Source organism: Eimeria tenella, genomic scaffold (assembly GCF_000499545.2).
Source record: "Eimeria tenella Houghton genomic scaffold, Eth_scaff1, whole genome shotgun sequence".
Classification (NCBI taxonomy): domain Eukaryota; phylum Apicomplexa; class Conoidasida; order Eucoccidiorida; family Eimeriidae; genus Eimeria; species Eimeria tenella.
This window is the reverse complement of record NW_013541457.1, coordinates 971,286-981,934: the sequence shown is the minus strand read 5'-3', so window position 1 is coordinate 981,934 and position 10,649 is coordinate 971,286. Positions and strand designations below refer to the sequence as shown.

The 10,649-nt window shown below is 39.4% G+C and overlaps 2 protein-coding genes across 2 annotated transcripts; both read right to left on the bottom strand.

The window, feature by feature from the left end:
• Positions 1 to 303: 303 nt before the first annotated feature.
• On the bottom strand, positions 304 to 3,399 carry ETH_00005350 (uncharacterized protein; the record flags this gene model as incomplete). The annotated part of the gene is made up of 6 exons (XM_013372461.1): positions 304 to 359; positions 804 to 927; positions 1,150 to 1,242; positions 1,338 to 1,414; positions 1,635 to 1,796; positions 3,276 to 3,399. 6 exons carry the CDS (start codon positions 3,397 to 3,399, stop codon positions 304 to 306), a joined length of 636 nt encoding a protein of 211 aa, XP_013227915.1.
• A 1,164-nt stretch (positions 3,400 to 4,563) lies between these two features.
• ETH_00005345 (uncharacterized protein) lies at positions 4,564 to 10,576 on the bottom strand (the record flags this gene model as incomplete). Its single annotated transcript, XM_013372460.1, has 12 exons — positions 4,564 to 4,638; positions 4,769 to 4,818; positions 5,051 to 5,153; positions 5,573 to 5,634; positions 6,329 to 6,556; positions 7,061 to 7,130; positions 7,215 to 7,256; positions 7,545 to 7,633; positions 7,840 to 8,239; positions 8,650 to 8,734; positions 9,089 to 9,168; positions 9,701 to 10,576. The coding sequence occupies 12 exons, from the start codon at positions 10,574 to 10,576 to the stop codon at positions 4,564 to 4,566; spliced, it is 2,160 nt and encodes a 719-aa protein (XP_013227914.1).
• Positions 10,577 to 10,649: the final 73 nt, after the last annotated feature.

Here is a 10,649-nt window from a genome sequence, read left to right as displayed (position 1 = left end):
AATTAAAAAGAATTAAAAATATATGAGGAAGCAAGAGAGAAACTTAAAATAAATTATTTTAATTCGAATTTAATTTGAACTGCAACACTAAATTCAAGCTTATCATTATTTTTTATTTTAATTTTAATTTTCATTCTTAATTTAACTTAATTTAATTTATTTAATTTAAATTATTCAATTTAACTTAATTTGATTAATTTACTTAAATTAATTTAATTTAATTTAATTAACTTAATTTAATTTAATCTAATTTAATTCAATTTAATTAAATTAAATTAAATTGAATTTAATTTTAATTTTAATTTACTCGGCAAGGTGCAGACACTCCGTTTGAATCTCTACAGCTCCCGCCTCATCGCCTAATAATAAATAAACAAATAGATGAACAAACAAACAAATAAATAAATAAATAAATAAATAAATAAATAAATAAATAAAAATAAATAAATAAATACTTAATACTAAATAAATGAATAAATGATAATTAGTAATGTGCAACAGGCAAAGATCCCCCCAACGCGCCCCAAACCCTAAACCCTAAACCCTAAACCCTAAACTCTAAACCCTAAACGCTAAACCCTAAACCCTAAACCCTGAACCCTAAACCCTAAACACCAAACCCCAAAACCTAAACCACCGCACATCTTAAACCCCAAACCCTAAACCGTAGACCCTAAACCCAAAACGCCAAACCCCAAACCCCAAACCCTAAACCCTAAACCGTAAACCCTAAACCCTAAACCCCAAGCCCTAAACCCCAAACCCTAAACCCTAAACCCTAAACCCTAAACCCTAAACCCTACCGTTATTTCCCAGGGCCAGCCCGAGCGCATGCAAAGAGTTCCAATGCAAATCTTCGTCTTGACTAATTTTGGCCAATTCTAAACACCCTCGGCGAATTGAAATGGCCTCAGAAACGCGGCCTTCCTGCAAACCCTAAACCCTAAACCCTAAACCCTAAACCCTAGAGCCAGCCCCCAACCCTAAACCCTAGGCCCCAGCAATCGCTCTTTCCGCGTCTTCTGCTGCTTTCTCCCCTGCGCATTCAACAACGGAAGCCGGCCTTCCTCCAAACCCTAAACCCTAAACCCTAAACCCTAAACCCCAGCGCTAAAACCTAAACCCTAATCCCTAAACCCTCGCAATTACCCTTTCTGCATCTTCTGCTTTCTTCCCCGCGCACTCCACCAAATTCTTCGCGGCTTCTTTGACGTCTACGGCGGAGTTGCAGAGCCGGGCCACCTGAGACAAACCCTAAACCCTAAACCCTAAACCCTAAACCCTAAACCCTAAACCCTAAACCCTAAACCCTAAACCCTAAACCCTAAACCCTAAACCCTAGCGCTTGCCTGCAGGCTTTCGTTGTAGAACTGCTCTGCGGACTCCGCAAAGCCCGCTCGCCTTTCTGTGTCCCCTGCAGCGGCGCCAAACAAACCCTAAACCCTAAACCCTAAATCCTAAATCCTAAATCCTAAACCCTAAACCTTAAACCCTAGATCTAAACCCTCAAGATGAATAAATTATAGTAAGAAGCAAATGGCATCATCTGCTCACTTTACCCGAGGAAACGCGGAACACCAACGCCCAAAAGCCCAACCCCACAAACCCTAAACCCTAAACCCTAAACCCTAAACCCTCGCCTATGTCTCTGAGGAGGGAAGCCACGACTGGCGAGGGTTTGGAGAGTTTAATTAAACTGAGGGCCTTTCGCTGAATGTAAAAGGAGCTTTTTGGAGCTTTGCAAAAAGACAAAAAGTGCGAAAGCCACTGGTAGATAGAAAGTGCTTCTTCATAGTCTGCTGGAGCAGCAGCAGCAGGAGCAGCAGCAGCAGCAGCTGCTGCTGCTGCTGCAGCAGCTGCAGCAGCAGAGCACGCAGCAGCCAGACGCTGCAACGCAGAGCCGTTTCCTGATGAGACAACGCAGGGGAAATTTTGTCATGTAAGCCCTGAACCCTAAGCCCTAAACCCTAAACCCTAAACCCTAAAGCCGTTTTTTGCCTCTGTTGAAAGAACTATTCTTAGCCTTAAACCCTAAACCCTAAACCCTAAACCGCCAATTCTTGTTTTCTTCTTCTGCCGTGAGTTGCCCATAATGGGTTTCTCTTCTAAGCTCCAAACCCTAAACCCTAAACCCTAAAACCTATTCCCTGCCTTCTTCTTGGAACCGTCTGCATTCCTAAACCCTAAACTGTAAATCCTAAACCCTAGACGCTAAATCCTCAACCCCAAACCCTGAAGCCCAAACCCTAATTCCTCAACCCCAAACCCTAGACCCTAAAACCCTAAACCCTAAATCCTCAACCCCAAACCCAAAACCCTAACCCTAAACCCTAAACCCTAACCGTAAACCCTAAACCCTAGCCCTAACCCCTAAACCCTAAACCCTAAACCCTAAACCCTAGGCCCGCCTTCCTCTTCTTGGAGTTGGATGTTTTCGAGTTCAGTTTTGTCTAAAGAGAAAAAATCTGTAAAGGCTTTTGGCTCGCCAGAAAGCAGCAGCGAAATGCACAGAGACTGGTGGGGCGAGTCTTTTGCTGCAGCAGCAAATAATAAATAATAAATAAATAAATAAATAATAAGTAAATAATAAATAAATAATAAATAAATAATAAATAAATAATAAATAAATGATAAATACTAATTAATTAGTTGATTAGTTGGTAATTGGAGGTAAATGGATTAAATGGAAAAGGCGGAAAATAGATTTCAAGGAAAATGAGTAAAAAGATAATTAAAAAATAAATAAATATATAAATGAATAAATAAATAAGTAAATAAATGAATAAATAAATAAGTAAATAAATGAATAAATAAATATCAAATAATAATAAGTAATAATTAATATATAATGATATTAAACAACAAATATATAAACAGCAAATATTCTCAAATAAATAATAAATGATAGAGAAGGAGTAGTAAATAATGTCAAGTAGATAATAGATAAATACATAATAAATAGTATCAACTAAATAGTAAATATTATCAAGTAAAAAATAAATAATAAATAAATAGGTAATGAAAAATAAATAAATAAATAAATAAATAAATAAATAAATAATTGATAAAAATCAACTAAAGGAAAAATAAATAAAAAATAAATAAAAGCAAATGAGACAAGGAAGCCTGTCCTTTACTTGTGCTCACAAAGCCACTGGAGACCACCTGAATTTAATTTTAATTTTGAATATAAATTCGATTTTAAATTTAAAATTAAATTTAAACTAATAAATTAAATTTAATTAATTAAATTTAAATATTAAAAGAGCTCCCACATGCTTTTATATTGTGAATTGTGTCTTCTTCGTTTTCAGCCTTTCTGAAGATGTGCTTGGGGTGGCTGGAGGGGCCCTGGGGGGCCAGGGGGTAGCCGAGGGGTTCGAAGGCCTCGGACTCCATTTAAAAAAGTTAAAAGCTTTTTATTTTTCAAAACTTGCAAATTAAATTAATTAAATTAAATAGTGCAAAAGAAACGAAGAAGAACGAGCCGCGGCTGCACACCTGCGCATACACCTGAAGTCGACGGCGGAGCCGCGCTCGGGTGTACTGTACGTACAGCTGGAGCGAAAGTTGCAAAAAGGTTTAAAGCCACGGAAATAAACGCAATTTGCAGTTTTAATTAATTACTTCATTCAAATTTAATCTATTTTAATTGAAAAGAGTCCTTTGGCCGCTTCGGGCAGCGCCTCGAGCAGCAGCACCAGCAAATCACGCCGCGGCCGCAGCAGGCGCTACTGATTTGCGATGAATTTGCGTTTAAAACGCAGCTTTGAGCCTCCACAAGTATTTTTGAATTAATTAATTCGAAACTTTTCTTTGTATTTTTCTTTTTCCGCTTTTTTCCCGCGAGAACAGCCCCGCTGCTGCAGCAGCTCGCGTAGGGCTGGCTGTACGTACACCGCACAGCTGCTGCTGCTGCAGTCAGCAGCAGCCACAAGTCCATTTCTTTTTCGTCGAATTCTTTCGTTTTTATTTGCAAATCAACTTCCAATTAATTCAACCTTTTAGTTCTCCATTTTTGGAGTTCAAAGAGGCCAAAAGACCCTCTTTTTGGCCTTTTGATTCATCCTTTTTTCACTCAAAAAGGAACTCGTGATAAAATCCAAAAAAAAGGCAAAAGTAAACTCTAGGGATTTTTCGTATAGTAAAATTACCTACCTGGCTAGACAGTTGTGCCCTTTTTCACTCCACTAATTAACTAATTAATTACTTGAATTAATTAATTATACTTATTTATTTACTTCTTTTTATTTACTCCAATTAATTAATTAATTTATTTATTTATTTGTTTTGTAAATGAGCTAAAGAGGTAGCAGCTGCCTGGGGTCTCTCGGAGTTCGAAAATAAGGAAAAGGGAAACGGGGAAGAGTGGGAAATAAAAACAAAGTAAAAAGTGGAAAATGAATGGAAAATAAGCGGAAAAAAAAGAAAATAAAAGCAAAAATGGAAAATAAATGAAATAAAGGACTAAAATGAACGAAGTAAACGAAAAAACCGGAGAAAATGGAGAAAATAAATCCAAAAAGTGAAGAAAATAATTCAAAAATGATCAAGTTTTAAAGTTCAGCCCCGACGGCTTTTGCCGTCTATTTGCTCATATGGGTGAATTACGAAATTCCGAAGCGCCAACGCAACTACCTGAAAGTAAAAATAAATAAATAAATAAATAAATGAATAAATAATAAATAAATAACAAATAAATAAATTGATTAATTAATTAATAATAAAAAAATAAATAAATAATTAGATTTTAGTTTTAATTTTGAACCTGAAAAAATAAAAGAATGACGATAATCCACGTGAGCCGAAACTCCTGTCCTGAGTAAACCAAAAAATAAAAAAATAAAGTAAAAAATAAAATAAGGGAATTTAAAATAATAATAAAGTCCTTTATTTGACAAAAACAAAACAAATAAAAAATAAAATTATAAATAATAATAAAAGCCTTTATTTGCCCGCCTCGCATTTAAAAATAAAAAAAAGCCAAAATCCGAACGCCGCAGCAACAGCAGCAGCTGCAGCAACAGCAGCAGCAGCAGCAGCAGCTGACGAGAGCGTCTTTCTTCGCGGACTACTTTGAGAAGTTCGTGAATGCAAAAGTATCTGTTGTTTAATAACTTGATGCGCTTTTGAATTTCCAGGTGTACGTACAGCTGAAGCAAAGGCAGAGAATGCATGCAAAAGAAATAAAGAAATTTATTTAAAGCAATTCGGGCTTTAATTATTGCAAAAAAATGAATTAATTAATTAACTAATTAATTAATGGAGTGATTAATTAATTAATTAATTAATTAGTTAATTAATTAATTAATTTTTTTGTTTGTTTGATTTGAATAAAGTGCAGTTGATGTTGGTGCAGATTTAAAATTTGAATTTTCCTGGTTTTTGCAGATTGATGGATTTGTTAAAAAGCTGTTAATTAGATAATTAATTAATTAATTAATTAATTAATTAATTAATTAATTAATTAGTTAATTAATTGATTAATTTCTTTTGGAAATGATTTAAAACAATTTAAAACTTCTTTTTCATTTTTGATTTTAAATTTAATTTTAATAAACTGCAAATTTACTCGGCGCCAAAAGTACTGCCACCTGTCGTCGTTCCAAAAGTACTGCGGAACGTCTCGAAAGTCTGCACAAAAGGCAAAAAACAAAAGAATTAAACGCGGAATAAAGAAAAGATGTCAAAAAGAATCAAATACACGACAAACTGGAGGCAAAAGCAAGAGAAATGAACTCAAATAAACAAAAAACGAAAAAATCCGAAAAATTCCGCCCCGAGACCACCTCCGAGCTGTCGATACACCCGAAAAAACAGAATTTTCAATTCAACAAAAGATTAAGAAAGCTGACAATAAAATAAAAGAAATAAATAAAATAAATGAATAAAAAGAAATTAAATTAAAAGAAAGCAATTCAGTGATTGGTTTAAGAGAAATAAAAATCAAAAAGAAGTCTATTCTGAAATTTGCCACTGCGCCAGCAAACCCAAAAGCCGACAGAGGCAGACGAAACTTCTTCAATTAATTCACCAATCAATTTATTGATTTATTTATTTATTTATTTATTTATTTATTTATTTATTTGGTGCTTCTGGAAAAGCGCCGAAGGAAAGAAAGTGTGGATCAGCATTTCGGGTGTACAGACACCGCGGAGAAGCGGCGAAGGAAGCGGCGAATTTTGGGTCAATTTTCCCGCAAAAAAGGAAAATAAAAGAAAATAAATAAAAAAGAATAAATAGTTTGAAATAAATGAAAAAACGAACAAAAAAAGCGAAAGAAATGCGAAAACGGGAGAAAAAGTTGCAAAGAATTGCAAAGTGGTACCCTGGACAATGTTGACTTCGACGATGTTCTTCAACAAGTCCCCGCAAAGGGCCCCGTGGGCCTCCGGGGGTTTAATGGTCTTAATCTTTTTGAAAAAAAAAGAAAACCCTTTTAATCCTTTTGATTTAATTTCGGAAATAAACCCTAAAGAAGCTTCTGCGCTTCCGTGCGCAGCCATGCGCTCGGGAATCGAGCGAACCCGCGCTATTGTGAAGTTTATCAAACACTCTGCGAAACACAAACCCTAAACCCTAAACCCTAAACCCTGAACCCTAAACCCTGAGGCCTAAACCCTGAACCCTGGCCAAGGCCGGATTCTGAATTATCGGCAACAGGAAGACCTAGCGAGCTCGAGAGCTCGCCAAACCCTAAACCCTCGCAAACCCTAAACCCTCGCAAACCCTAAATCCTAATAAACCCTTACAAACCCTAGCAAACCCTATCCCCTCGAAAACCCTAAAACCCGGGCACCGAGGAAGCAAGCAGCTAACTGCCAGCAGCAGCGGCTGCTTTGGCCCTAAACCCCAAACCCTAAACCCGAAACCCTAAACCCTAAACCCTAAACCTTACTTTAAGGAAGTAGATGGGCTGGTAGAAGAGTGCAGAAAGAGGGAAGTGGATCTAAATGAAATTAAAATAAAACTAAATTAAATTAAATTAAATTAATTAAATTAAATTAATTAAATTAAATTAAATTAAAATATTTAAGTTATTTAAAAAATAATTTCTCACCATAAACACTCAGTCGAATTGACTGGGCCAAAGCGAAAGACGCCGACAGCTTCTCCGCAATTGAAGCAGTCTGAATAAATAAATAATAAAAATAAAAATATAAATAAATAAATAAATAAATAAAAATAAATAAATAAATAAATAAATAGATCACCTTCAGGTAAATGCAGTCTTGCTGAATTCGCGACTTCGGTACCTGAGAGCAGCAGCAGCACAAATCAACTTTTGCTGTTTTGCTGCTGCTGCTGCTGCTGCTGCTGCGTCTGCTGCTGCTGCTGGTAGTGCTTTTGTTTTTGCTGCCGCTATTGGTTCTGCTGCTGCTGCTCTAGATGGTTGATTTTGTTGCGGGTACTACTGTTTCTGCTGCTGCTGCTGCTGCTGCTGATGCTGTTTCTCTGCAATTACTGCGTCTGCTGCTACTGCTGCTGCTGCTACTGCTGCTGCTACTGCTGCTGCTGCCGCTGCTGCTGCTGCTGCTGCTGACCTCGTAGTCGGGGAACATGGCTCGGACTTGGCGGACATAGGCAAATCTCATGGCATCTTCTTGCACCAAATCTGCCCTTACAAATCTTGCTGCAGCAAAAAGAAAAGTTCAAATTTAATTTCAAAAATTAAATGTCATTTTAATTCTTTTAATTCCATTTATTTAAATAATTATAATCAAAACAAATTCACACATCTGCGAAACCCAAGAAACTGGCTTCGAGTTACCCTCGACAAACCCCCAGCAGCAAAATTCAGCAGCAGCAGCAGCAGCAGCAGCAGCAGCAGCAGCGCACTGGCGAAAGGGCTCAAGAAGAACAGCAAACTGGAGAGAAGCTCCCTGCGGCCCTTGGGCCCTGCAGCACGACTGTCTGCTGCTGCTACCCACAATACTAAAGTCCCTTTTTCGAAAATAAAAACTAAAGTGGCATTTAAAGAGTCTCCGAAGTGTCTGCGGGGTTTGCTGCAGCAGCGGCGCAGCAGCAGGTCCCCGGCAGCAGCAGCAGCAGCCTCCAGCTCCGACGAGCTCGAGCCCCCGCGCCCCCCTGCAGCAGCAGCAGCAGCAGCAGCAGCAGCAGCAGCAGGAGGCGTCCGCCAACACTCTGCTGTTGCTGCTGAAGCACAAGGCCGCAGCTCCAGCTCCCGCTCGGACCAGGCCCGCCCGCAAATGGCTTCGAAGGCTTCTTGGCTTCTCGCCTTCGAACAAAACAATTAATTAATTAATTAATTAATTAATTAATTAATTAAATTGATTAATTAATTAATTAATTCGATTAAATTGTTTGTTTGGTTGTTCGCTTATTTACTGGAGGTGAAACGGGCAGCAGAGGAGCTCTGGAAGGCGGCAGACACAGAGGCATCCTGCTGCTGCTGCTGCTGCTGCTGCTGCTGCTGCTTCTGCTGCTGCTGCTGCTGCTGCTGCTTCTGCTGCTGCTGCTGCTGCTGCTGCTTCTGCTGCTGCTGTAGCTTCTGCTGCTCGTAGAGAGAAGGGGCTTGCGAGGGAATCGCTGAGACCCACTTGTAAGCCCTAACTAAAATCGACCCTAAACCCTAGACCCTAAACCCTAAACCCTAAACCCTAAAGTAGGGTTTAGGGTTTGGCGCACCTTGGGGTCTGCGAGGTGGAGAGAACTATCGACCTCCAGGACCAAAACACTATGTTCACTTAGAAGTCGACAAAACACATTTTTCCTAAACAAAAATAAATAAATAAATAAATAAATAAATAAATAAATGATCAATCAATAATTAAATTGAATTAAATAATAAACGAACAATTAAATTAAATTAAATTAATTAAACAAACAAACAAGTTAACTCGTTTGACTTTTGGCAGATTAAAATGCCATTAACCACTTAATGCCATTTCTTGCCATATATTACTAACTCGAAAACCAATTTAATTAATTAATTAAATTAATTTAATTAATTTAATTAAATTAATTCGATTAAATTAGCCAGACTGAATTAATTAAATTAAATCAATTAAACTAAATTAAATTAAATTAAATTAAATTAATTTATTTATTTAGTTTATTTATTTACTGAATGGCATCTTGGTAAATGGCCCGCAAGTCATAGCCCTCGACGTGGCAGGCAGAATAAACAAAACTGGCGCAGCCGGGCTGCAAATAAAAACAAACAAACAAATAAATAAATAAATAATAAATAAATAATAAATAATAAATTAATAAATTAATAATAATTAATTAATTAATTGTGAATTAAAAGGGGTTTGTAGTGGTGAAAAAACGAGAAAGAAAGAGTTCGTAATAAATGTAAAATGAATAAAAGAAATGATAAAACAATTTTAATTTAATAATTTATTTCAAATAATTGTAATTCTTTTTAGTTTAATTAATTAATCTAATAATAAATTTATTTTCAACTTTTAATTATTTTATTTCATACAAAATTAATCCCTAAAGAAACAAATTGCTTGGACACCTCACCAACCCAAACCCTAAACCCTGAACCCTAAACCCTAAACCCTAAACCCTAAACCCTACACCCTAAACCCCAAACCCTAAATTTCAAACCGTGAACCCTCCGCCCTGTACCCTAAACCCAGACCCTATAAACCCTAAACCCTAAACCCTAAACCCCAAACCCTAAACCCTAAACCCTAAACCCTAAACCCTAAACCCTAAACCCTACGAGTTGGCCCGCGCGGTGGTCATCGCTGGCGAGTTCTCTGATGAATCTGCTGTTGACCCAGGCCACTCTGGGGGGGGCCCTTTGCCGCAGCTTTCTGGGGGCGAGGCAGGGGGTTGCGGGGGCCCCCTTTGCTGCAGTTCTTGCTGCTGCTGCTGCTGCTGGGGCTGCTGCTGCTGCTGCTGCTGCTGCTGCGCCCGGCTTGGACCGTCTCTCGGGGCCCGCTGAAGCTGCAGGGGGGCTCGCTGCAGCAGCAGCGGGCGCCACAGCTGTGCCCCCCGCAGCCGCCGCTGCTGCTGCTGCAGTAAAACCAGCAGCAGCAGCAGCAGCAGCAGCAGCAGCAGGCTCAGGGCCCGAGTCGTCGGGAGCACTATCTCTGCCTTCTCGAGAAGCTTCTGCAAAAAGGCGATTTGTGTCTGTGAGGTTTTCGGTGCTGAGAGAAGCAAAAGAAGAGCCCTGGGGGCTGAGCGCCCTGCGGTACCTGCTGCTGCTGCTGCTGCTGCTGCGGCTGCTGCGGCGGCGAGCAGCAGGAGACACGCCGCAGCAGCTGCTGCTCTCAAAGCCAGAAGCACTTTCAGAATCGGCTCCAGAAGCAGCACTGGAGAGGCCCTGGGGTTCAGGGCAGCTCAGCGTGCTGCTGTGCTGCCGCCCGCTGGTGGAGCCGGGCACCCGCTGCTGCTGCTGCTGCTGCTGCTGCTGTCGCTGCTGCTGCCGCTGCTGCGGGTGTTGCTGGTGGTGGTGCTGCTGCTGCGGATGCCGGTGGTGGAGGTAGTGCTGCTGCTGCATGTACAGCCGGTGTTGCTGCTGGTGGTGGTCTTCCTGCTGCTGCTGCTGCTGCTGCTGCCGCCTCTGCTGCAGCTGTTCCTGCCGCAGCTCCATTTTCGTGGAGCGGCTGCTGCAGCTCGCGGGCACACACGGCTCCAGTTTAATCAAAATGGATTTAAAGAACAAA